At 46.5% G+C, this 27,502-nt stretch overlaps 2 protein-coding genes across 12 annotated transcripts in view; one reads left to right on the forward strand and one right to left on the reverse strand.

Annotated features, from left to right (window-relative positions):
• Positions 1-40: 40 nt before the first annotated feature.
• ZNF740 (zinc finger protein 740) lies at positions 41-25,173 on the reverse strand. Of its 10 annotated transcripts, XM_083599523.1 has the most exons (8): positions 25,030-25,161; positions 20,336-20,555; positions 20,009-20,154; positions 16,005-16,133; positions 15,728-15,817; positions 11,975-12,098; positions 7,526-7,644; positions 41-5,171 (listed from the first exon to the last, which is right to left on the reverse strand). In XM_083599523.1, exons 3-8 carry the CDS (start codon positions 20,048-20,050, stop codon positions 5,082-5,084), a joined length of 594 nt encoding a protein of 197 aa, XP_083455649.1. In that variant the 5' UTR covers positions 20,051-20,154; positions 20,336-20,555; positions 25,030-25,161; the 3' UTR covers positions 41-5,081. The 10 variants fall into 10 exon arrangements, with proteins under 10 accessions (XP_083455649.1, XP_083455654.1, XP_083455653.1 ...); XM_083599528.1 differs by lacking the exon at positions 20,009-20,154 and having other exon boundaries at positions 16,041-16,133; positions 20,189-20,555; positions 25,030-25,173; XM_083599527.1 differs by lacking the exon at positions 20,009-20,154 and having other exon boundaries at positions 16,041-16,133.
• Positions 25,174-25,212: 39 nt separating this feature from the next.
• Positions 25,213-27,502, forward strand: part of CSAD (cysteine sulfinic acid decarboxylase) — a 33,696-nt gene continuing 31,406 nt past the window's right edge. The window contains exon 1 of one of the 2 annotated variants that reach the window (XM_083599312.1): positions 25,213-25,300. The gene's annotated coding sequence lies outside the window, so the exon portion shown is untranslated. Of the gene's footprint in view, positions 25,301-25,675; positions 25,799-27,502 lie in introns of those variants that run through there. The other variant, XM_083599313.1, reaches the window with a different exon arrangement.

Below are 27,502 nucleotides of genomic sequence, written 5' to 3' on the forward strand. Positions count from 1 at the left end.
GAACTAAATAGGTCACAAAAAAGGATCAGACACCACACTGTAATGGTAAAAAGATACAAGTTTATAACATTTTATAAAAACTACAGTTTAAAAGTGATCCTGCCCATGGGTAACACACACCCTGCCCCAATTCCCTCCCCTATAGCAAAATAAGTGAATTAAAGGGAGGGGGGGGAAGAGAAGGGAAATTTAAAAAAAAAAGCCACTGGACTAGGCTAGAGCAATATGGACAAATTCATAGATCCTCTGTTCAGCCTGAAGTGCTAAGTATTCATCCTTCCTCTGTCTGCGAATGGAAGGAGTGTGTAAAAAGCCAGTATGAAGATGTCTTCCTCCCTTCTCTGACCTCAAACGAACAGGGCAATCCTAACTGTGTCTACTCAGAAGTAAGTCCTATTTAATTCAACGGGGCTTACTCCCAGATAGGTGGGGTTAGGGCCCCAACTTCAATCCCCAAACCCCAAGGCCAGCAGTATGTCTACCAAATATCACAGCACCCTAAGGCAGCCTGTCACGTACATTAAAAACGACACAGAATGATTTGTGCTGGTGAGTTTTGTGCACAAGCCACCAGCGAGACAACCAGAATTTCAACAGGTTTCAAGCCACACACCCACTGATGGTATGCTAGTTTCTCAACTTCTACGGAAGAAGAGGTATTGGGGTAGAGGTTAGGGACAAAAGCATCTCCTAAAAGTTTCCCGGAATGCACGTTAATGTTAGGAGGCTTCAATTGGTGAACTGAAGTTGTGCGTACAAATAACATCTTGAGGCGGTGTGGAGGGGATCTGTGGGCACTGGTTCACTGCAACATGGCACACACTCAAAAAACACTGGATTTCCCCCCACATCCAGAAGGGGGAGATGTTGCACCAAGAGAGGTTGTGTTTAGAGACAAGTTTGCATGTAACGTACAAATTTCTGAGTTTATGCAGAGCCCTGCTTCCGCGCTACAACTCCTCCTCCAGCTTGAAATCCGCTTTGTTCTCTGCTATAGCTGCATCAACGCAAACCCCTGCCAACTGTGTTTGTTCGTGTCGCTTTCCCGAACCCCTTCCCAAGTTTAAAACTTTCTTTCAACACAACCACCTCTTTGTGCTACTCGATGAACAAACAAGATTTGTTTTGAAACCATTTCATTTTTGAAACAGTGGAAGTCAGACACTTCCCAGTCAAGTTTCACTTCTGTTCCTAGTCAATTTCACCTCCGTCAGCGAAAAATGCAAGACTTCACTCATCCTGGGTGTTGCTATCAATTCACTTGAGAAGGGTTCTTGTGTCATTTAAGTATCGCTTCCAAGAAGACGACAACCAAGCCTGTTGCACACACTAGCATAGCCATGCGATGCAGCACTTCCTGGATAATACCATTTCAGGAAGGGTAGGAGAAAGTTGCATGTTTTACACATTCATACTTTTTCTCTTTGACATGGTAACTCGCTGTGTGCAGGCATTCTGACTTTTTTGGGGGACGGGACATACAAGCACATCACTTGTTGCACACTTTAGTCATAAAGCTCAGAAAAAAGCTTTAACCATGGTTTTCCTTGCCGTATAATTCTGACTCCCTCAGGAGAGATTGCCTACAGTCCCATAAAAACACGACAGCCCATTTTCCAGGAGTTCCCAAAACATTTTGTTCCTCGAAGGCATCTGAAAGTTCTGCAAATCTCTCCCCTAAAGGTTTTCCTTAGAGGATACTTGAGGAACACAGCGGATACTTTTACAAAGACAAGCAAACTCGCCCTGCAAACAAATGAATCTTCAGAGCCAAGCTGGCCACACTTCTGTACACTGAAGTGTGACTTGCACTAGTGGATAAGCCACAAGCTAAGCCATGTGTCAACTGTACAAGGAAGATGGCTGCAATGGGAAGTAGAAACACCCTCCTTCCCACTCACTCAGCTAGCTATGTTGCCTTTAACACCACCAGCACCCTCCTCCTCGCCAGGTTCTGAGAGAAACCCCAACAGCAAAGATCATGTGCCACACAGCGGCTCATGCAAGCCATTTCCAAATCTGCACTTCACCATGTATCTGCCTGAGCAGAAACAAGCATTTCCCTTTGTTAGCTAGCTCAACAAAGAGCTGGACCGATAGCTAACCCAATGGCTGGCTGCACCGGCCAAGTGTTAACAAGCAGGCTGAAGAGTGCTCATTTGGTGGCACGCCAGCCTGCCAAGCCTCAAATAGCTTTGTGCTGTAAAAAGCCACACGCGCTTCAGAGGGATCGAAGCAATGATAGGTCATTGCCCTGTTTGGCACACAAAGGGCTCTGGCATCAAGTCCATTCAAGAGAACCAGATGATTTTCAGTCTGCTGAAAGGGGAAATAAGCCGCAACACTGAGTACGCTTTTGCAATGCCATGGCATTACTGAATTACTGAAGGATTAATGCCAGAGGATTAACCGGAAGAGAGCAGAACAGCAATGCCTAGTGTTCAACAAAAAGGCGTTTCCTGCTAGAGCAAGATTTTTCCTTTTTAAAAACGTTTAGTGCTTCTTGCCCTAGAATTGTGGCACAAGAGAGGAGGACGCCAGGAGAGAATCCCAACTTATTGTATTTCCACATGCATTTACTAATGCACAATCCCATAACTGCTTCTGTGGAAAGCGAAATCACAAAGCCACGCGGTCGCTCAATCGTTATTCTTTTCTAAGAGAGTCAACGTTTTTGTACAATGCTTTTTGCTGGCCCCAACCAAAACAAGCCACAGTACCCAGAGTTACACTTAACAAATCATTCAGCACAATGAAGTGCAGAGTAAAAGGGGGCTGAACTAATTATAGCTTTGGGGGGGGGGTCAATTTACCTAATGAAAGGAAGTGGGAATGAAACACTGGTTCTCCTAATACACACAAGAGGGGGGACTTGAAAAAGCTCCCTTTCCACCTCTGCTCCAAGAGCCGAAGTAACCAGTAAGTCTTGGAAGCACCATTATGATTTGGCATAATCCTCATCTTGCACCAGGAAAGCTGGACCTATGACCTGCTCTGTAGAAGCACAGAACAAATGGTGGTGGAAGTCCTTTCCAACAGTGCTTTTTGTTCCACTACTTAAGACAGCCTACTCCTGGGTAGTCGCTGCAATGCAATGCCTTCAAGCACAGCGTTAACAAACCACATAGCACACAAAACTCTCCCATTGGGCGCACCGACCAACGCTCAGGCTGACTGCAAGAAGATGAGGGAGTCTAAGAAGATACACTGCTTTTTAGACAGCCATTTGGGAAATGACAGAGAGCATTTAAAAAGAAACCAGGTGATTTCTCCAAGTTTACAAGTGTTTTTGAGCCTCTAGCACGCAGCACTTACTACTAGAGCATTGCTGTACTGTTGGAGAAATCCTTTTTGATCTAAAGAATTCCACCTCTATTTACAAACCTTTCCAGTTGCATCGGCACGTCATTTAAACTTTCAAAAGTGCTTGCTCTCTCTCTCTGCAACATGACCTCATGGAGGAAGCCAGTCCTCTACTGATGCATGTCTCAGAAGCTGGCTTGCAGCGAGGGATGAGTGGGAAGTGGGACCCAAGGGAAGCCTGCAGAAGCCTGGGAGAGGTTAACTCTAGAATGGGGGGAAGGGTAGGAGAAGAGTTTATCGCACAAAAGACACAGGAGGATTTCAGATATGGGTGCCCATTCAGAAGACGGGGGTTCCAATGGCAGAGTTCTGAACTGGCTGTTCTCTCTCCCCCCACACCCCAACACAGTCACAAACCCCCTGTGAGAACCAAAACCGATGGCGAGATTTTGCAGGCACCTGCTTTCTTTGCAGACTTGCTGGTTTGTTGCAATCCAGCCCGATTGCAGCACCAGCCAGGATCACACGAATCGGGCTGAATCTTGAGGCCTGCAAAAACTGGGTCAGCCAAGAGCAACTGGAGACTTTGCTTCTCTCGGACAATGGTTTTCCTAAGACAGCAGTACTTTGGCTGAGGCAGCAGAAACCAGTATGGAGGAGTAAGGGCATCCAGGACTTGGTTTAGTTGTGAGCTTCGAGTACATTGCTTGTCATCTTCCTCCACACAGCCCAAGATGGATTATAGTCCCCTCCTGCCAGAGGAACACTTTGAAACCGTGGACTATCACTGACTCTTGTGTCGTTGTTGGTTTTTTTTGGAGGGGTGGGTGAGGAAGGATTCCCATCAGATAAAGATATGAATTGTACATGAAGCGGAGTTCAGTGGGGTGGATCCTGAACACATACAGGATATATATATATATATACAAGGGAAGGGGAGCAAGAGCCAAGTTTCCTGCAAAAGGTCTGAAGCACTGGAAGTAGCCAGACATGTCCCTCCAGCCAGCAGTCAGTAGCATCTCCTCTTGGAGTTCGCTGGTAGTGAACACCTGAAAGGTGGGCTTTTATGGTACCCAGGAGCACACATCACCCCACCAGCCCTTGTTTCTTGGAACCTGAGGGTTGAGAAAGGGATCCAGATCCTGCAGGAGAATAAAAAGCTCTGTAGACCTTCTGGAAAAGCTCTAATGAGACAGGCTCCTGTTATGGCAAAGCTCTGATGCGACCCCTTGGAATCGAAACCCTTCTGTTGATAACCTGTCTCTTAAATCCACAGCTTTTGCTTCTCAGCTCTGCGAAAACAGTTTGATGCTTGATTGTTGTCTTTTTAAAATAATAATAATTTTTAAAAATGATTAGTAGTCTGTCCTTCTCCCATCTTGGCAGGCCCAAAAGGCTGGGCAAGAGCTGGCAGCTCTGTCAATCGAGAGCATCGAACATCATAATCAGGTCTTGCAGGAGGGTTCAGCCGTTCTCACAACGCCTTTCCTGAGGCAAATGGTGATAACTCAACAAAAAAGAGGAACTCAGACAAAGTTTATCCACAACCACAAGGGACTGAGAAGCCAGCCCTGGTTTGTCCTCAACTTATTTACAGTGCCAAGACCTTGTCTGAAAGTCTGTGCGCCAACTCAGCTCTGCCCCCTTCCATAGGGGGAGGCCCAGCAGGCAGACAGAAGCACAACCCCACCCCACCCCAACAAATGAACAAAATAACCCACAGATAATCCTTTTTGCTTTGCAGCTCCTCCTAGTTTCCCCTTTCTCCTGGCCTACCCCTAAAGCAGCAGCTGTGAGTCAGACGCTTTGCTGGGGCAACCCTGACACATTCGTTTGTGTCTCAGCAGCCGGTCTGTCCTGGAGAAGCTCTGAAAGGAACAAAGGAGAAGAGAGGAAACATCTCACGAGTGGCACATGCAAGAAAGCGAGGCAGGGAGAGGCTCATGTAGGGTCAGAGGGAAAGTTAAAGGCTCAGTTCTAAGTGGGGGGAAACACTTAAGCACGGGGAAAAGTGTTGCATTTGGGGAATAAGCCTGAAACCACAGGAACTGGCTGGTTAATTCAAACCAAGGTGTGAAATTTTGCCAACCACCTCCAGCTTCTCAGCCTTAAGGTTGCCAGATCATAATTCTGTAGTAGCAGCAGAAGCCAGAGTTGGGAGAAACTCCTTTATCCGTTTCAGGCTTTCTCCGACAAAAGAGAGAAAGCCAGATAGGCATAAGGGAACTCCTTCCAATTCTGGCTTCCTCTCTTCTTTGCCTACTTGCCCAGGGCACACCCAGCTCTCCTCCCACCCCCAGATCCTCCTTTCTTAACCCTGTGTCCCCAGATGTTAGACTACAACTCCCACCATTCCTAGCTGGCAGGACCAGTGGTAAGGGATGATGGAAGTTGTAGGTCCAGCAACATATGCAGAAACAAGGCTGAGAGAGGCTGCCCTAGATCCTACCTGCAGTTTTCCCTCAGAGCCACTTTATTCTTGGACCATCCTTTCTTTCACTATGTCTCCGACACCAATTATTTCTTCCAGTTCCCTGCTTTTCAGCCTCTCATTCCTTTAGCTACTCAGATCTCTTGGAACAGCTCTCCAGCCCTCCTCTCTCCCTTCCCACAGAGCTCCTCCTCATTGTAAGCACTGATTCAAAGCCACTTCTTGCCTTAGTTCCTTGTCTCCTCAAGCCTCACTCCCTACCTACACTCCCTCTGGGTTCTTGCTTTCTCAGCCTGTTGCCTACTCTGTATCATTCCTCCAGCCACCTTGCCTCTTTTAGTCCCCGACTCTTCATTTTTCTCTCCCCTGGGACCTCTTCTGGGTCCTCAGCCTGCCCTACAAGAGATTTGGATCGCAGCTGCAATGACTATTCTCCCTTCCCCCACTTAAGAAGGATTGCAAACAGTTCACAGTACCCTGAGCAACTGAACATTCCATGTCATGCAAGTGTAACCAGAGGCTTCACAGCCAAAAGCACAATCCGGTATAGATACATGGGGGTTTATTGTTTTTGTTTGTTATTATGATATATATTTTTGCATTTTCTATACTGCACTGTGAGGGCAGTATAGAAATAATAATATACTAAGCTGCAAACTAGAATGTGAAATCACGGTTTGAAATAGGTTGCAAACCAGGGTTTGCGTTAAGCATTACATTTGGACAGTGTAAACAATGGTTGTTTGCTGTCTTCTCCAAATCGCTTACTACTATGGTTTCACCGTATGTCTGAAACTTTAACTAGGGTTTTTAAAAAACCAAATCATAGGGTTGCACACAGCTAAATGTATCTGTACTGCAACATAAACTCCAACTATAGAGTATTAGCAAGGCCATGTACTGACACACACAAAAACAGAAGGAAAACAGAGGTGAGCTGTACAGACAGAGAGAGAATCAGCCACAGGAAGGGTGAAAGGAGCCATCTAGAGTCCTAAAGTCAGGACTGCATGTATTCTGCACTTCCACACAAATACCAAAAATCCACAGGATGATGTACTGAGCACGGAATCCTGTTTCCTTAGCAGGGAAATGCTTTGGGAAGCCCTTTACATCCTCCCCATAACTATCAGAACAAAATATGTAAATAAGAAGAATATGGCGCTGTTTGATTGGCATGGTTTGCAATTTGCAAGGTACAGCTACTTTTGGTGCAAAACCGATTTTTATATATATATATATATATATATATATATATATATATATATAGTGCACATAGCCTGACTAATGCCCTGCTGTCCAATTATTTGAAACCCCCCATAGTCCCTCCCCAAGCTTCTGAAAAAACAGTTATCAATACATTTACTCTGTGGCTTAGAATGTTGTTTTAAAGTAAGCCCTAAAATGATAGCTTTTCAGAATTCTATGACAGGTTAGATGTTTTCTGCTTACTCAAGAATTCCATGGACATGCAGGATACATGTAGCTCCAAAAGCAATTAAGTTGTACTCAGGAATGCACGCACTGTCAATCAAAACAGACTTCTGAACAGCTGAGAGTAACTTCCTGCTGCCACGATGATCCATAATTATCTGGATAATCTCTCCCTTGCTGGGGAGAGCTGCCAGTTGCAGCCGAGTACTTTTTTGCACCCTCTCAATCTAGAATCCTGCCCAAGAGATCTCTTAGGAAGTGGCAGACACCAATGCCTCCCTTCCCTTGGTGCTCAAACATCAGGCGGGGGTGCTAACATTTCCCACCCTACACAGAAAGTGACGATGGGGGCATTACCTGCAGGCAGCGCTCACACTGGTACGGCTTCTCCCCACTGTGCACACGCTTGTGGCGCTCCAGGTGGTATTTCTGGATGAAGCGCATGTCACACACATCACACTCAAATGGCTTCTCACCTGCAGAAAGGAGAAAACAGGTGCTTTTGGGGTAGGAAGAAACTTTGGTGCCTGTCTCATTGCTCCCACACATTTTAAGCCCCAGTGATTAAAGGGGCATGCATCTTTATTGCCACTCCTACAAACTTCAATGGCGCCCACACGCTTCTACTCGCGCACTTCCACTCTTCTCAGTTGCCGGATAATAGCAGAGTTCACACGCAGCGTAAAATGGCTTGTCTGTGTTGACACGGTGTCTTCAATAACTCAGCTCAACACCAGTGCTTCTATTCTAACCCTCTTTACAGTGGTGCCCCGCAAGACGAATGCCTCGCAAAACGAAAAACGCGCAAGACGAAAGGGTTTTTGGGTTTTTGCGTCGCTTCGCAAGACGATTTTCCCTATGGGCTTGCTTCGCAAGACGAAAACGTCTTGCGAGTTCGTTCGCTTTTTTCCTAAAGCCGCTTGAAGATGCGCAGTTGCGACGGACCGTGCTTCGCAAGACGAAAAACATCGCAAGACGAAAAGACTCGTGGAACGAATTAATTTCGTCTTGCGAGGCACCACTGTATTTTGAAGCATAACAAACAGAAAGAAAAACCTACAGAATCTAGCTGCATGCTTGCAGCTTTCTGCCTGTAACAAAAACGAAACTACCTTGCTCATACTCTCAGACAGACTGCTCTCCAGAGAGAGCTCAGCCCCCACAGAGCACAGATCAAAGGAAAATGCCCGGGTCATGTGGGCAACGCACCCAGTGAATCAGAACGCTTCTGGAGTGTTAACTCTTGACTGTCCAGAACCACAACACCCTCCGCCTCATTTACCAGTCCCTGGGATGCTCTCAGAGCCCTCCTTTGGAGCAAGAAGTGGGGTAGGGGCTTTATTAAACTGCTCTGCTGAGGCTCGGGCAGCCACGCACTCCCCAGCGGAGCACTTTAGAGAAGCTGCCTGCCTGTGCGAAGGCAGAGAGGGAGCCCTGTGGACGGAGTCTGACAGACTCGGTCCGCAGGGCTTTTTCTGCCGCCACCGCCACGTTTGCAAGGGTTGGCGGGATGCCTCTTCCTCCTGGCGCCAGGGACGAGGCAGCTTGTTCCTGCTGTTGGGTGGCAGGGTGAAACTGCCTCAGCTCCCTCGGTGGGAACGGAGCAGTTTCACACTGGCGCCAATGCAGTTTGTTCCTCCCTTTCAACACCACAATGTTTGGGCTGGTGATATACCGCAAAGTTGAAAACCTGACGTCGCCCACCCCTGATTTGCAATGACTACCCTTGACACCAGATTTCTGGGTGGGGTAGGGAGGTTAAAGGGGGGGAATTGTTGGTTTGATGTGAATGCTTCTTGGACTAAGGGGAGATAGAGGTTTTATTTATTTGTGTTAATTTGTTAATTAATGGGTCTGGGTATTGCTTTGTTTAGTATGGTTTATTATTGTTATTTGTTGTTATCAACATTATTATCACTATCATTATTATTTGTGTGTGTGTGTGTGTGTGTGTATTTATTTATTGTGTGAATGAATGTATGAATGTTCTGTTATACAAAATATTAATATAAGATTCCTCTCCCTTTTTTCACTTATAAGTACTTATGGTAAGGGGACGTGGGTGGCGCTGTGGGTTAAACCACAGAGCCCAGGACTTGCCGATCAGAAGGTCGGCGGTTCGAATCTCCGCGACGGGGTGAGCTCCCATTGCTTGGTCCCTGCTCCTGCCAACCTAGCAGTTCGAAAGCATGTCAAAGTGCAAGTAGATAAATAGGTAATAATAATAATAATAATAATAATAATAATAATTTATTATTTATACCCCGCCCATCTGGCTGGGCCTCCCCAGCCACTCTGGGCGGCTTCCATAGAAACCAAAAATACAGTAAAATATCACACGTTAAAAACTTCCCCGAACAGGGCTGCCTTAAGATGTCTTCTGAATGTCAGGTAGTTGTTTATCGCTTTGACATCTGCTGGAAGGGCGTTCCACAGGGCGGGCGCCACTACCGAGAAGGCCCTCTGCCTCGTTCCCTGTAGCTTTGCTTCTCGCAATGAGGGAACCGCCAGAAGGCCCTCGGCGCTGGACCTCAGCGTCCGGGCAGAACGATAGGGGTGGAGACGCTCCTTCAGGTATACTGGACCGAGGCCATTTAGGGCTTTAAAGGTCAGCACCAACACTTTGAATTGTGCTCGGAAACGTGCTGGGAGCCAATGTAGGTCTTTCAAGACCGGTGTTATATGGTCTTGGCGGCCGCCCCCAGTCACCAGTCTAGCTGCCGCATTCTGGATTAGTTGTAGTTTCCGAGTCACCTTCAAAGGTAGCCCCACGTAGAGTGCATTGCAGTAGTCCAAGCGGGAGATAACCAGAGCATGCACCACTCTGGCGAGACAGTCTGCAGGCAGATAGGGTCTCAGCCTACGTACCAGATGGAGCTGGTAAACAGCTGCCCTGGACACAGATTTGACCTGTGCCTCCATGGACAGCTGTGAGTCCAAAATGACTCCCAGGCTGCGCACCTGGTCCTTCAGGGGCACAGTTACCCCATTCAGGACCAGGGAATCCTCCACACCTGCCCGCCTCCTGTCACCCAAAAACAGTACTTCTGTCTTGTCAGGATTCAACCTCAATCTGTTAGCCGCCATCCATCCTCCAACCGCCTCCAGACACTCACACAGGACCTTCACCGCCTTCACTGGTTCTGATTTAAAAGAGAGGTAGAGCTGGGTATCATCCGCATACTGATGAACACCCAGCCCAAACCTCCTGGTGATCTCTCCCAGCGGCTGCATGTAAATGTTGAAAAGCATGGGGGAGAGGACAGAACCCTGAGGCACCCCACAAGTGAGAGCCCAGGGGTCTGAACACTCACCCCCCCCCCACTTTCTGAACACGGCCCAGGAGGAAGGAGCGGAACCACTGTATAAAAGTGCTCCCAGCTCCACTAGACGGTCCAGAAGGATGTTACGGTCGATGGTATCAAACGCCGCTGAGAGATCCAGCAGAACTAGGAAACAGCTCTCACCTTTGTCCCTAGCCCGCCGGAGATCATCAACCAGTGCGACCAAGGCAGTTTCAGTCCCATGATGAGGCCTGAATCCCGACTGGAAGGGATCCAAATGGTCCGCTTCTTCCAGGCGTGCCTGGAGTTGTTCAGCAACCACTCGCTCAATCACCTTGCCCAAGAATGGAAGATTTGAGACTGGGCGATAGTTGGCCATTGTGGCCGCATCTAAAGATGGTTTTTAAAGGAGCGGTTTAATAACCGCCTCTTTCAGCGGGTCTGGGAAGGCTCCCTCACAGAGGGAAGCATTCACCACCCCACGAAGCCCATCGCCCAGTCCTTCCCGGCTAGCTTTTATAAGCCAGGATGGGCAAGGATCCAGGAGACAGGTGGTTGGTTTCACTCGTCCAAGCAGCCTGTCCACATCCTCGGAGGTAACAGATTGGAATTGATCCCACTCAACTTGACTAGACAAAACTCTAGCACTCTCCCGCCCCGGCCCTGCTCCCACGGTGGAGTCTACTTCTTCCCGAATCTGAGCGATTTTATCTGCAAAAAACTTTGCAAAATCATTGCAGGAGAACATGTGGCCTGTACTGGGCCCTGATGTTGCAGGTGGTTCCGCTAAATTGTGAACCACCTGAAAAAGTCTCCTGCTGCTGTTTTCAGAGGTACTGCTCTGGCGGGAAGGTAAACGGTGTTTCCGTGCGCTGCTGTGGTTTGCCAGAAGCGGCTTAATCATGCTGGCCACATGACCCGGAAGCTGTACACCAGCTCCCTCGGCCAATAAATCGAGATGAGCACCGCAACTCCAGAGTTGGCCACGACTGGATCTAATGGTCAGGGGGCCCTTTACATTTACTTATGGTAATATAAGCATGGTAATATGAGTACAGTGGTACCTCGGTTTACGAACTTAATCCGTTCTGGAAGTCCGTTCTTAAACCGAGGTGCGCTTTCCCTAATGAGGCCTCCCGCCGCTGGTGCCCTTCCAACATTCGAATTCCATTCTTAGATCGAGGTAAAGTTCTCAAACCAGGACACTACTTCCGGTTTTGCGGAGTTCATAAACCGAATCGTTCATAAACAGGACTGTTCTTAAACTGAGGTACCACTGTATTAAAAAGGTGTATATTTTTTTTGCTGTAAGTCTCTTGGGTTGGCAAGCAACTAATATATCTAATAAATGAATGAAATGATAACTTTATAAGCAAGCTTTCTTAGCGAAAGCTACCAACTGGCAGTTTCGCTGCAAGAAGCAAAAGCTTAATTCGCGAGCCCAGTGCTGGCAAAGAAGTTGCTTGCTTCCCACAATGTTCTCAGGCATCACCACGTACCGGAGGACTCTGGGACCGCTTACCTGTATGGATGAGGATGTGCCTCTTGAGATGGTAGCTGCTCCGGAATGCACCATAGCAGTGTTCGCAAATAAAGTTCTTGGGGATTCGGAGCTGGAATGACCCGTTCTGCTCAATCACCATGACCTGCAACCAAGGCACATACAGTTACTGCTACCTTCTCAGCTAACCTGTAATTTGCCTACCTACCCCTGTCATTTAATAACTACCTTGGAGTGGATTTAGAGGGGAAAGCTATCAAACTTCTGGGGCTTTTCCTGGAAAAAGAATGGACGAAGCGAAAATGGAAGGCATGACTTTTTCAAAATCAAGATGGAAAACCAGAGCAAATACAAGAGGTAACAGGAACGGAAGATATGGAACTGGGTGTGAACTAATTAATACCTAGTAAGTAAATAACTACAGAATATCATTTTAATATATGATGGCAGCAGAGAGACTATTGAGTGGACAAAGATGGAAATACATTATTGTTTAATATGGAGGAATGGTTGTTGAACTTACTGGAAACAAACTTGATACGTTTAATAAGAGAAAAACTATTGCTGACATTTAATAATAATAATAATAATAAACAACCTTCTGGACCTTTTGTGTAAAAAAGGGAAAACGAATTAATCCATCTGGGTCAGAAGGAAGGGGAAATATTGCCTAACAGAAAGCTGATCAGTTGGGTGTCATTCTAGAGTGATTATTCTGAATAATTTCTTTTATGTAATTTCTTTTATGTAATTGACAGGAGGATCTTTTAGGACTGGTGTTATATGGTCCCTCCTGAAAGTCATTCCTATGATTCCCTTTCTTAGCTTCTAGGACGAACACTTCTTTCCACTGTTTCAATGTTATTTTTTTTTTTATAATAATATTTATTAAAATTTCAGAGGAAATACAAAAATATATAAAAAAAGGAAAAAAAGAAGACAAAAAGAAGACAAAAAGATACAAAATACAGAAAAATAAAGATAAAATTAAAAACAAATCAGTCATTCCATATCCTATCTTTCATCTGCCTATTTCCCTGACTTCCTCACACCTCCCTTTTTTTGTATCCTAATTCAGTCATTGTTTCAGCAAATCCTTTCTATATTTTATCTTATAACCAATTAATTAACTCTATACATCCTATCCATCTTTCACCATATTCTGATGTTCAATTTACCTTACTTTATTTAACCTTATCTTACCATAAAATACAGTGGTGCCCCGCAAGACGAATGCCTCGCAAGACGGAAAACCCACTAGACGAAAGGGTTTTCCGTTTTGGAGGTGCTTCGCAAAACGAATTTCCTATGGGCTTGCTTCGCAAGACGAAAATGTATTGCGAGTTCCTGCGGGGTTTTTTTTCCTTTTTCTCCCCTTTTTCCCAAGCCGCTAAGCCACTTATCAGCTGATCCGCTAAGCCCCTAAGCCGCTTAACAGCTGATCCGCTAAGCCGCTTAACAGCTGATCGCTAAGCCGCTTATCAGCTGATCCGCTAAGCCGCTTAACAGCTGATCCCCTAAGTCGCTTATCAGCTGATCCGCTAAGCCGCTTATCAGCTGATCCGCTAAGCCCGCTAAGCCGCTAATAGCGCTAATCCGCTAATGGGCTTGCTTTGCAAGACGAAAAAACCGCAAGACGAAGAGACTCGCGGAACGGATTATTTTCGTCTTGCGAGGCACCACTGTACCTTAACCTTATCTTAGCGTAAAATACCGTAAAATACCATAAAACTTAAAAACTTAATACTTATTTATCCTTATATCATTTCTGCTAAAGCCAGACAATTTCATTCCAACATTCTCCCTAATATTCATTAATTTTACACTAATTCCCAAAATAAAAATTTTTCTTTATAGACTCTTCCAGTTTTCATCCAACGTCCCTTCTTCCTGGTCTCGGGTTGTGTCAGTCCTTATTATCCAATTCCATCTAGTCCATCAACCTGGTAGTCTGATATCCGAGGCTCTTAAGTCTCTTCCATGCCCCTTCTGCAGATCTTTTTCTTCTTGTTTATGTTTGCACTTTTCCTTGTCTTTTGTTGGTCTCTTTCTTAGTTTCTTTCCTTTCTCCTTAGGGAGTAGGTCTCCGGGGAATTTCCATCCATACTCATGTCCATCTCCCCACGTCAAACCAGCCCATTCCCCACAGTCCCACTCCCCACAGTCATCAATATAATCCAAAAGATCTTTAACAGCATATTTCAAAATCTCTCCAAAGTTGAGATCCTCCTCAGCTCCAGATTCCTTCAGGCCTAATTCAAGTTCATTCTTCCAAAACAGCGGCTTATACTCCTGCAGGGCCTCGGGTCTCACCATTTGTGTTGCTTGAGGTAGCACCGTAGCTTCCTCCATTATTATCTGCCCTTGCATTTGCCCAGTCGAACCAGTTTCCTGGATTGGTCCCTGTATAATTTCTATGTCAATATTCCCTATTTGTCCACATTCACTAGTTGCAACAGTCATCAAATCCAACTTCTCATTTGTCTTGCAAAAAGCAAGCACCAGGACTTCTTCCAAACACATTTTTATTCAAGGTCACAGTCTGGTCCCACGATGTTAATCTCGCAGCTGTGAAATCCCCAAGTAAACTGCAGCAACAATTTGACAAGCTCCCTCTAGAGGATACAATTTCTATTTGTGTCCATCTTTTTAAATCATGTCCAACAAAAGAAAGTTACTTTCAGTTTTCAAATATTTTGTTTCTTTAAAATGCAACAGGCAGCAGTGGAATCAGTTTGTTTCTCTTTTTTCTTGCTATCTGTCAAAATTTTCCATTCACAGTCAATGAACGTCTCCGATAATTTCTGTCTCTAGCACCCCATTCCCAGGTTTGAGACGGTGGAAACTTATTTTCCTTTACTCCCTCTCCAGCAGGCTTGAACAGTTTAATTCCCCCCCCCCCTTTTCTCCTGCTTCCAAGGGGGTTTTAATGGTTATAAATGAAGGAAATTTCGACCTTTGTAAAGCGACTTTCCAGGCTATTAGCTTACAAGATTTTTGCTTCAGTCTATTTACAGAAAGCGGAAGGCGGACTTCCTGTTCTGAACCTTCCCGCTTCGGTGCCAAATTAAAATATTTCTTGATCCAATTTTCCGTTTCTACTCACGGGCACTTGTTTAGAATCCAATTGTCGACAGGAAAAAGTCAGAGCTCTCCGGCAATGGCAATGCGGCTTCCCTCCGTGAAAATAGCAGTCAGTTCGCAGCACCGCGCCGATCACCCTCCTTTGCTCCGGAGCCCCAAAATGGGGTTCCCCGCGAATAGGGGAGGCGCTCCTGGTGCTCTGCCGAACCCCACGTTCCCAGGCTTCTTCCGCCTGGGATTTCTAGCGGGTCCCCACCTTCACCGCGGTGGGTAGACCCAGTTTCCACGGAGACAGTTCCTCCGGTCGGAGGAGCTCCGCCATTTCGCCGATGGCGCTAACCCGGAAGTCTGTTTCAATGTTATTTATCTGCCTGCTGTGTCACTGCGTTTTTAAACTCACCAGTTATTTTATGCCTCCTTCCTGCTACACTTTTAATGATTTGATCAATGGAATTGTTTCTCTCTCTCTATTACTATAGTTAGTGTTTTTAATCCGGAAGCCACCTTGGGGGCTGAAAGGCAGGGGAGGAATTTCTAAAAATAACCAGCCACTTCCAGCTGATGGAGGTGGCCCTCCAGCCTCCACAAGAATCTGACAGGCATACTGCTCCGCGCCTTTGCCAGCAGCAGGGAGATCATACTGATAAGGGCTAGACCTTTTGCTAGCCCGTACGACTTAAGATTACCTGCCTTTTTATGAGACTTTTTGGGTTGAGACCCTTCTGTCGCTTCCTCTTCCTTTCGGCTGCGCGACTTCTCGCTTTCCTTGCGGTGATGTCCCTGGCAGAGAGGAAGCGGGACAACACAGGTCACAAAAACAACAGCAGCTCAACCCAGGGCCCTAAATGCCACCTTCCCTATCCGAGCTTTTTTCTATTCGTCACCCACTGACACGGCTGGAAAGGGGCACAGGGGAGCACACAGGGACCAGCTGCGCAGACAAGCTGAAAGTGGGCTGGCCCCGTACCAGCATGTTTGGAGCACCCCTTTCTCCATTCTCCACCTGCTTAGGGCTTTGCTTCGGCATCATCTTCTTGCTGGCAACCGTCGGCACCAGGCAAACCCCAGAGAGTCCCTCGCAGGCCAGGAGACTCGCCTGCGGGGAAACGAAAGCGGAGAGCTAAGTACCAGACAAGGCGGGCCAGCCCAAAGCGAGAACATGGCTGCAGCTTCTAAGCAAAGGGTAGGGAACCTCCAACCCAAATACAGCCCTCTTGGCCTTTCGGGCCCTCGGGACTCTCCCCAGCCCACATCTCCTCCTTGGCTACACACCCTTCCCCCTAGGCCACACTCTTCATCAGCCTTACTTCATTCCCCAACCCCCTTGCTTTTGCACCACAGGAATGTGTCAGTGAATGACTCTTGCTTGCCTGGATGTAAGATACAGGGGAACAGATGTGTGTACACGCACCAGCCTGCTGTGCAATGGTAAAAAAAAAACCTGCATGTGTTGCTCCACCCACTTTGGTCTTCGGCCCTGTCCAGATAAGAATGCAGGCCTTGGGCTGAAAAATGTCGCTCCTGTTCTAAACTGTGGGCCACAATTTGACATGGGACTATGATGCCCTGCACTGGCGGTGTATGTGTCTGCTTACCAGCAAAGGATATGGAGGAATGGCCATCTGTCATGGATGCTTTAGCAGTGTTTCCTGCATTGCAGGGGTTGGACTAGGTGACCCTCGGGCGTCCCTTTCCAACGCAACATTTCTATGATTCTACTGGCACTGAAAGAATAGCAGGTCTCCAGCTAAGACAGTAGAGCGAGGTTACTTTGCTGAGCTCCTTGAATCATAAAACCTAAAGCAACTCAGCTCATTGTCTTTGCTGGTTCTCAGACACTATTAGATACCCTAGGAGACCAGAGTGACAAACAAACACGCTCTGTCTCCAAAATGGCTGGCTTTTGTAGAACCCGCTTTGCTTTTCTACCTAGAGCAGTGCTTCTCAAACCTTTTTTTTCTGGGCTGCACTTTCAGAATCAAAATTTGCTCACCCCACAGAAAAATTTTAGTTGATAAGAAGCGCACTGGAAAACAAAAGGGAGAGCTGAAAATTGTTCATGTCTGGCAACCAATGAGCCCCTTCAGTTTCAGATGGGTAGACAAGTCTAAAAAGCCCAGGACACAAATTTTCACGGCCCTCTAGTGGCTATGGTGGCTCATTAACTCTGGAAATGTATACAGTGGTGCCTCGCAAGACGAAATTAATCCGTTCCGCGAGTCTCTTCGTCTTGCGGTTTTTTCGTCTTGCGAAGCACGGCTATTAGCGGCTTAGCGGCTATTAGCGGCTTAGCAGCTATTAACGGCTTAGCGGCTTTAAGAAAAAGGAAACAAACTCGCAAGACGTTTCGTCTTGCGAAGCAAGCCCATAGGGAAAATCGTCTTGCGAAGCGACGCAAAAACCGAAAAACCCTTTCGTCTTGCGCGTTTTTCGTTTTGCGAGGCATTCGTCTTGCGGGGCACCACTGTACAGTCATACCTCGAGTTGAATGTGCTTCAGGTTGAGCACTTTCGGGTTGCGCTCCGATGTCACGCGCAAAATGATGTCACGTGCACGTGCGGAAGTGCCGAAACACGACCCGCGCATGCGCTGTCGCGTCTTACGTTCTGTTCAGGATGCAAACGGGGCCCCGAAACGGATCCCGTCTGCATCCTGGTTGCGGACAGGATCTGTTCCAGAGGTCCGGTCGTATCCCGAGGTTTCCGCAACCTGAGGACCACTTCTGCGCATGCACACGTGACAAACCCGGTAAAATACTTCTGGGTTTGCTGCGCGCGCATCCCGAAGTTTACGTAGCAAGAGGGTTATGTAAACAGAGGTATGGCTGTACTCGATTCTGACCAAACTAAGCCTCCAAGAGTACAATATACATCAGAAGGCTTAGTGTGGTCAGGATCAAGCATTGGTTGCTAGATGTGAAATATATTGGCATTATTTTCAGCTCTCCTACCCCACTACTGTATTATTTTGATACTATGCTATGCTACACTGAAATATTTAAATGGTTGATTGTCCTTGAATCTTTCCACCACACTTGCCATCCTCTCCTGCCAAACCCTTTGAGGGCCGGTGAACTAGAGGCAACTCTTGCTCAACTTGGGACACCTGTCAAGCGGCCGCTTACAATCTGTACCAAGCACGGGTGCGTCTTGCGGGTTACTAACAAGCACAGAGCTGCAGGCCAGCAAGGTTATCGCTGTCTGACATCTAGACCACAATTGCTTGATTGTTGTTTTTTATTTAAAAAAGACTTATGTTCAGTCTGCATTCCTGAGTTGGGAAGTAAGCTGAAGACAGGTAGCTCAGGTTGAAGCACTTTGGTTTTGCTTCCAAGCCTAAGAGGCAGACTCAGGGCAGGGATGGGGAATGTGTGGTTCTCCAGAAGTGGCTGGATTACAGCTCCCATCCATGACTTCAGACCATGCTGGCTGGGGTTAAAGGGAGCTGGAGTCCAACAGGTCCCCCACCCACGATTTAAGTGCTGCTTCTCGCCCACGTTTCCTTATTTCATATTTAAAATGTGCATAGGGAAGTGGCCGGAAATGGTGGAGAAACTGCATCTCCAGGATATCTCAAGGATGAGACCCGGGCTTGACAAACTTCCAAGGACATTTTATCAGTCAGTATCGCATCAAAACCGCATGCGGCCCTCGATGCCTTTTTCGGTGGCCCTCAGTAACATTTGACTCCACCTCCAGCCCTTGCACTGCCTTCCCCATGCCAAGTAAATGAGGTACTGAGCTTTGGGAAAGAGACATGAGGGCTCTGACAGGGTCCTAGAGTCCTCCTTCCTCCAGCCCAGTTAGCACTTTCCCAGCTTTGAGAAGGAGGCGAAAGGGCTCCTGGTAGAGTCTTGGGTCTCTTTCCCAAAGTCCACCGCCTTGCTTAGTAATAAAGTTTTGGGAAGGCCGAGTGAGGGCTGGGGAGGGGTGTCAAATTTTGGGCTTGCTCCTCTCCCCCCCCCCCCACAACATGGTAGCATGAGGCCTGCAAGTTCCGTGTCAAAGTACTCTTGCATCCCCACTCAGTATGAAAAGTTGGGCCTCCCTGATAAGACTTTTATAGCACCCTCTTCCTTAGAGCTGTGGGATTCTAGGACATAGTGATAGTTGATGGGGTGGGCGAGTGTGGGAAAAGGGTGAAAATCAAATTATTCAACCAAATTTGTGGCTACAGAAGTAAACCCGTTGACACTAGATTAGAATTCACGGTAGCTAGCCCAAAATGAGAGAACAAGGCAGTGTAGCATAGCAAACAGAGTGTTGTACAAGAACCAGGCATTCCAAATTTCTAATCCCTTCACAGTCGTGAAGCTCTAGGGGCGACCTTAAGGCGGACACTCTCTCGAGGCTATACACCGGGTGGTTGTTGGAAATCAAACTCCCAAGGGATGGGGAGGGATTGAAAAATAGTAAAGAAAGCATACATGTGTATCTGCATGCTTTCAAGGCTCCTTGTGAGCTCGCCTTTACTTGGTCCTTTTAAAAACAATGCTCGACAGCTTGCTGGTGTGTGCGCGCGTGTGTATGTGTAGCAATTTCCTTCATATGAACTAAGACAGAGGCCAAGCAGTTTCAGTGAGCACCGATACTGCTTCTGAACATCACGGTTCAGGTGACTATGCATGTAACCTCCTGTTACTCTTACAACTGAGGATCCACCGCAGGTGGCCTACAGGAGCCTCTGCACAGTAACGTGGCATGACAACCAGCTCCCACGCCTCCCCCTGTGCCATGCCAGTGCCCCGCCACGCTTGGAATACTGGATAGGGCAAGGTGAGGGCAAAAAGAACTCCTAAGCAGCCTTTGCAGAATCGCCTCCACATCCTCTCCTCTCCCCACCCCCTTCAAATGTTATATAAGGCTCAAAGCCCTCACTGAAGCTGGACAAAAGAGGAAGCCACTTCTCTCCTGATCCACACCCCAAGCACAGCTGAGAGGAAAGGACCAGGATGGCCTGGCCACTAAGCACCTTGACTAGGGAGGGTCCAGCACTGAAGGCTTGGGAATGCATGCTAGTCACTGGAGCAGACCACTGAGAGCTCAGCTGCTTTTAGGTTTCGGAGAACGGATTATCACCGAGGGCACTTTGCAGCCACCTGCTGTAATGATGAATTCCTGTTGGGACAGGATGGGAAAACCGGCCTGTTACCTGAGCCATCGCGTTAGTCTGACAGTCCTCAATACGTAGATTTACGCCAAGTCCTTATGCTTTTCTCTCTCTCTCTTGCCCAGGAAAGAATTTTACGACTACAAAGATTTTTCAGTAAATTGTTTCTGCGTTGGTCCCGTCCAATACCTTCCACTTTGACGACATCTTTCTGGAGTCGGGAGTGCCCAGAATTTGCGTACAGAAAATTTCCCCAGCCCTGTCAAAAGCTGATGAAAGCTACAGGCTGTGCTGCTCTTGTGGATGAGTCACCCCAAACCTAAATCTCCCTTCAGGATGGGGATAGGGTGCCAAGGTCCTCCTAGCACAGCTGCCACAGTATTGCTGCTTCTCCTCCTCTAATTTCAACCTGTGGGTTAATCCAGAAGATAGGTTTATTGAACCATTTATTTATTTCAGAATGGAGAGAGACAGAGAGAAACACATTGATCAAAGATGCTTTGAAGCAAGCAAAAAAATATGCATGACTCAATATTACCATGCAACGACAGACACACATACAAAAGATAAACAGTACCTATTAAGCAAGCACAGGTAAAATCCATCACACAAAAAATGCCCAAGAAACCAGTCTTCCTCGCTCTCAGCGAGCCTTCAGCCTTCCTCTGCAACAAAGATATGGCTGATCATCTAATGATCAGGAGGGAGTTTCCTAGGCGGCTTCTTTTGACAGGGAGACACAGAGACAGGGATGCCATTATGGAAAAGGCTGGAGGCCCACCAGCCTTCTTCTGAACATCTACCAATCAGTTAAAGCAAAGCAAGGCCTCATCTGAATATCTTAAGACATGAGATTGTTGGGGAAGGCAGTGAGGTTAAAAGTAAAGCACCCTCCCTACACCTAAGCGAGAAGTTCAGGCAGTCACATTCTATGGATGCCTGCAAAAAATGGCTGTTGCTGCATCAGCATTTGTAGCAGGGAAAACTTGATAGGGTGTGTTCACAGACAGTTCACCACTGGTTTAACTACTGGGTGTACTCCTACCATCAGACGATTCACACATGGCCAGTAGTGGTTTAGTACTGTTTGACCTTGAAAGGTTTAAGGGAACTAGGGTGAATTAACCACTTCTATCCTCTTGAGTAGAAACAGTTGGAGAGTGTCCCCCAGAACGCTTCTTCCCGCAACCCTTTGCTCATTAAAAGGACTGTGACACTACTTTAGTTCTCAGCATGGGGACAAAGTGGAGAAGAACAGCACGAACAGTACAGAACCAAAAGACTTTACTGCTGGAGTAAACTACTGCTGTTTTAAAAGGTTGATTAAAAAAATGATGTTCCTTGCTAGTATTCTCTGGCTTGCACAAATTGCAGGCCTCGGTTGGCAATCATGTTTTGGATTTAGGGTTGTAGCCAATGCTAGTCCTACACAGAGTAGACCCACTAAAATTAATGCAACTAAGTTAGTCATGGCTATTAACGTCAATGTGTCTACTTTGTATAGGACTAGCACTGGGTGCAACTCTTGCAATATCACGGCAGGAAGTTTTAATTTTTGACTATTTGTTATGTTTTTATATGTGCTATAAGCCGCCCAGATGGGTGGGGTGTTGTTGTTGTTAAACAATATATGATTACAATAGTGTATGGTGTTTCATTTTCCTGTACCACAAATGGTATGAATAAATTTCCGCTTCCTGTTGCCAACCCCACTATCAAACGACGTAACCACTTTCAATTCACATCTCATTCATGCAAAAAAACCTTGTGTGGTGTCTTGAACTGTTGTGCTGGTGCCAACAGCTGGGGAAATTTGCTACACTACTGCAACATCTTGATCCACAACACAACACTAGTATAAGAGCCTTTGCACCTAAACCTATTCACATTAAAAAAAAAACCTTGCACAGCAAGATACTGATCTACAGCAGTTAAGCAATTGTCCAGGCTTGCAAAGCGAGGGCAGATCCACATGTTACTTTTTGCAGTCAAGGGTTCACTTGTTTGACTGAGCAATCTTTATATAGGGACATCTTCAGAAATCATGTGTGAGCACATTATATACATTCCCCTATAAGCAATGGATGCCTGGATCAAATTCCAATGTTCAGTGATTCACAGTGAAGCAGTTTATTTAGAGGACAAGTGTCCACTGCCATCCAACTTATGAAATCACTGTAGCATCCAAATCCAGCTAATTTATGTGGTCTCAAAACTCCTATATACTGGTGCACACAGAATTATAATTATCAAAGCATAAGAAAAAATAAAATTTTAAAATAACTTTGAATCCTTCAAAGTGCTACTCTTAAACGTAACAAAACAGTAAATTGCCAGCTGAAACATCTAACGCTTGACGTACAAGGGTGAATCTAGAGTACAGTCAAACGTCTGTTTTCGAACATCTTGGCTGCCAAACAATTCAGAAGCTGATCGCCGAAAACACAGAAGTGAACGCTTCCATTTTCGAACGTGCCTCAGAAACTGAATGGCTTCGGTTTTCGAACGTTTTGTAAGTCAAACGGGCTTCCGGAACGGATTATGTTTGAAAACCGAGGTTCCACTGTAACTGTGTAAGTTAGCATTACCGTAGTAGTGCACCTATGACACTGAATGGCTATGCATGCCTACGTTAAGTAACCAAATAACTATCTACAATGTTTTACACAGAGAAGTAAATATTAGCAGCACACAAGATGGCAAATATACATCGTGTGCAGAGAGAAAATGATACCACAATAACCTAAAGAGCAAAGGGCAAGGTGAAACACAAGTTAGTTCTAGAAGGTAGTAATTTGCTTTGTGAAAAATGCCTAACACATTTCAACCAAAGGTACTTCCGTGTACATTGAGGATATTTTTACTGTGGAACAGGATAGACTGAAGACACTTTTCTCCTTGAGGAGGACCTATGGTTGTGAAGTATTGAGCAACCTTCACAAAATAAATCACTACCTTCTAGTACCAGCTTGAGACCTACCTCTTCCTTTGCTCTTCTATAGCGTGGATGACTAGCATCTCATGTCCAGAAATCCCTCTGCCCTCAACTGAAAAATCTCACTTCGTTTGGACAGCATTCTTTATGGTAGCTTGTCTTCCTATGCATTTGTTCAGGGCAGTATTCAAAACTCCCCTTGTTCTAGGTGCATTTTGTGAAGGGAATTTCATTATGGCCGGCAGTTTCTGAGCTCTGGGCACAGTACTGAGCCCAAGATTTCAGATTAAAACTGTAGTGTGGAAGGAAAGGAGGACCTTTTTCTGCCTCCCCACTTCCAGCTACTCTCTGAAGACTGGAGAAGAGACCCTCTTAAGAATATAAGGGGCGGGCGGGCAGGGGAAGGACTAGACCATGTGAAAAATGGACATACTGTAATATTTAAGCTGCAGTTTATTCATTTTCAGCTTTGTATTCTTGTTATTAAAAAGCACGCCTAGACATTCTGTTGCTGCGCCCATAACCTCTGTTTAAGGTGTCATTTAGCTCCTAGATTTCATATCTGTTTCTAGCACTGGTTCAGGGTGGGAACAACATAAAAGGTTTGAGGGTCTCAATGGCCCAGGTATAGGCTAATACTACCAGCAAACTATTTTATTGGAAAGGTTCTTAAATCTTTACGTAAAAGGGCAATTGCTTTTATTTTATTAGACCAGCTGTGTGTTTATGTTCAGCTGCAAGTTGTTGAGATCCTTAAACAACATTAAGCAACACCCTTTATAGTTCTGTGCAAGAACTCCTTAAGTGTTTTGCTAAATTCTGTTTCTGTGTAAGGATTAATATAAAACCTGCATAAAGATTACAATGTTCAAAAATTTTAACCACCAACATGCATACTGTTTGGTGTCATAAGCAAAATTGCCCTAACAAGCTCACAACCTAAATTCTGTTGCAAATTTCAGGAGGTGAGGGAAAGGAAAAGAAGAAGAATGAGGGAAAAGGGAGGGACAAGGAACAAGTATCTGCAAAGATAATTAAAAATATTTAGAAGTTGCTGTGTTGGCATTGGACACTACAGAATCAGACAAGAACTCTGTGGCAAAAGTGGGCATCACAATTTGAGAGGAAATAAGTCCTGAGAAGCCATTTCAAACATAAAGGAGAGCAACCTGGCTCTTTCTGTGCACAGCCCCACTCCTTTACACACCCAACAAAACCCAACACATGGCATCCCATGTTCTAATCGTCATATTAATTCCTGCATGGAAACTCTACTCCCATGTAGAAATCTAACATTGCTGAAGCAGCCCTAGCCTTGACAACCTCTGATGCCTCACCAGGGTATATGAATTAAGGAAGTAGAGGTGAATTCTACCTCTGCAAAAAAACCCTCCGTTGCTTGGATAAAGCCTGGGATATGAACACGGGGAACAATATCGCTTCCTATTGATGAGGTGCTTAAGAAGCGCGAGTGTGCGCACGTGTGTCAGCGTTATTACCAGCCTCCTGCACGAGATGTCCTGCGCTCTTGTGGCTGATGCAAAAATCCAAAAGCAGCGGCCTCCTGAGCCGTTGCTCGGCCATCAGTTTTAAGGGACAACAGCCTCCGCACCCCCCCAAAAATCCCTTCTCCTTATTGCAAAAAAATAAAAATATAAATGCACGAGGAGTTCCGGGCACCAACGGGTTGCAGGTGCGCAGCGGGGAACCCAGCGAGCGAGAAGGTCGTGCGCCAAACAAAACACACACACACAAAAACCGTGCAAGCGCCACAGCAGCCGCGCACGCGGGTCGCGCCTGCCCAGGAACAGGAGGGAGAACCGGCTCCCCGCGAGGGCTCGCCACGAACGGGCTCCTTGCAGGGGGTCCCGCCCGCGGCTCCGTCGCACCGAGCCAGCCTCGCGCCCCCGCCCCCTAACTCTCCTCACGGAGCCCCCCAAGGCCGCACCTGAAGCTCCACTCCCGCCGTTCCGGCTCCCGCTTCTCCCGGGGAGGCAAGTTCGCGCCCAGGCACCTCCGCCGCCGAGCCCTCCCGGCCTCCACAGCCGCCCGCCGCCGCCACCCCGGAAGCGGAAGCGTCGGAACCCGGTGCAGACGCACAAGGCAATCACTTCCGTTGATGGGGGGGGGGTGACGGCTTCGCGCACGCGCATTGCCGGCGCTCCGTGTTTGCGCGCCTGCCGCCGCCATCTTGGTAGGGGCAGGAAAGAGAGGCAAAGGTGAGGGGCTAGAAAAGCAGGTGATGAGGGAAAGGCTCGTTTAAGCTATACATTCCCGGCTCCCCCTCGCATTCTAAGGTGTTTCCGAGGAGGTCTGCTTGAGGTGTCTGCCGCAGGGGATGGGACAACCTGTGGGCCGCTGTTGGAGTCCAGCTCCCATTAGCCGCGATGGTTGACGGGAGTTGTAGTCCATTGGAGGGTCACCTCCCCCCCATCCCCGATTCACTGGTAGGGGGTCGCCTGACAGAAGCCCCTTGGTCCTTCGCTGAATTGTCAAATTAGAGGCGCCTCCTTCATCCTCTGATTTAGGAAGCGCTGCCTCCTAAAGCCCCCGATTTGTTGGGTTATACCAAGAGGAAAAGCACTCTGTGTATGCTTAGTAACATCCTGTTCTTTCAGCATTCTGAGCTTCGATTCACAGTAGGCCACGGGCATGGCCTGCAATGACCAGATGCAAAGGAAGGCAGGCTTTGCCTTATACTTTCCACTTCCACAATGGTATGATGCTGTGTTGAAAGTCCTACATTGCAGGTGGTTGGACTGTCCCTTGGGGGTCCCTTCCAAAATCTACAACTCTATTATTCTTTTTTATTCTCACCATCCAATCAGTTACCACACTTTATTTCAGAAGGATTGGGGGCGGGGGCTATCCCTGACATGCTCTCCTGCATTACTCAGCAAGTACAGTGGTACCTCGGGTTACATACGCTTCAGGTTACAGACACTTAAGGTTACAGACTCTGCTAACCCAGAAATAGTGCTTCAGGTTAAGAACTTTGCTTCAGGATGAGAACAGAAATTGTGCTCCAGCGGCGTGGCAGCATCAGAAGGCCCCATTAGCTAAAGTGGTGCTTCAGGTTAAGAACAGTTTCAGGTTAAGTACAGACCTCCGGAACGAATTAAGTACTTAACCCGAGGTATCACTGTATGAGGAACCTGTGGCCTTTCAGATGCTGATGGACTACAGAACCCATAATCTATGACTAATGGTCAGGGATGGTGTAGTCCAAGGTTTCCCAAACTTGGGTCTCCAGCTGTTTTTGGAATACATTTCCCATCTTCCCTGGCCACTGGTCCTGGTGGTTAGGGATGATGGGAGTTGTAGTCCAACAACATCTGGTGGTCCATGGGTTCCACATCCCCAATTTTCCGCAATCTGCTCTCATATGCCTTAAACCTGCACTTCTTAACCTTGCATATTGATCTTTATTGAGTGTCATTTTGTGTATTTTCATCCAGCTCAAGTTAGGTATGCTTATTGATGCCTAGATATTTACTTCCACCTTGGGACAGTTCAGATGCAACTTGTCTGGTTCCTTGTGCAGTATGTGCAGGACTGGATTTAGATGAAGAGAGGCCCTAGGCTACTCTACTTGTGAGGCCCCTCCCCACCCCCACAACTAGAAGAAAATGGAAGTTTGTTATAAACAAAATTGAGTGGAGCCAAGGATAATGACGGATATTTAAAATTCTACAATTCACAATTTCTCCTCTAAAGGACATAAGATATTATTGTTAAATACCATGGTGATTTTAAAAAATGCATAAAATTAACACTGAAAAACTTTTGCAATAACTGAACTTTGTAAATGTTTTGTGGGCAGGTCGCAGGCCTCTTATATACCTGCTGGGATTGACAAGGCATCTGACCCTCACCTGAATCTCATAGCTCTCCCTGTAGCTGCCTCTGATTAGTTATCATTTAACTCTTGGGGGAAATAATTAGCATCAGAGGTCATGTGCATGGAAGTTGCCAAACCAATTAACCAGCTAGAAGGATTACTGTTAATAGCACCAGTTTTCCTATAACTTGATATTACTGGATAGTTTTGATGAACTGCAAAAGCATTTTTAGCTTGCTTTCTGTTGCCACCCTGGAACTTTTCTTTATTAGTGCCACTTTGTTTTGTAAGATTCATTGCAAATGAAGGAAAACAACTTTACTGCTTGTATATGTTGACAATATAATTTTGGTTACTGAGGACAAACAAGATTGTACAAAAACAAGGTTGGGTGCAAGCCTGGCCAGGACATAGGCGTCCTGACTGTGACAAAGGTGACCTGTGTGCTTGCTTGCTTGCTTGCTTGATTGATTAACAGCTGTTGGGAACTTAAAGGTCCCTGCTCTCCCTTCTTATGGTCTTTGTACTGGACCTGGAGACTTTAATAGAGAGCATTCCATGTCAAGAAGGAGGGCAAGTG

Source organism: Podarcis filfolensis (genome assembly GCF_964270895.1).
Source record: "Podarcis filfolensis genome assembly, chromosome: 2".
In the NCBI taxonomy this organism is placed as follows: domain Eukaryota; kingdom Metazoa; phylum Chordata; class Lepidosauria; order Squamata; family Lacertidae; genus Podarcis; species Podarcis filfolensis.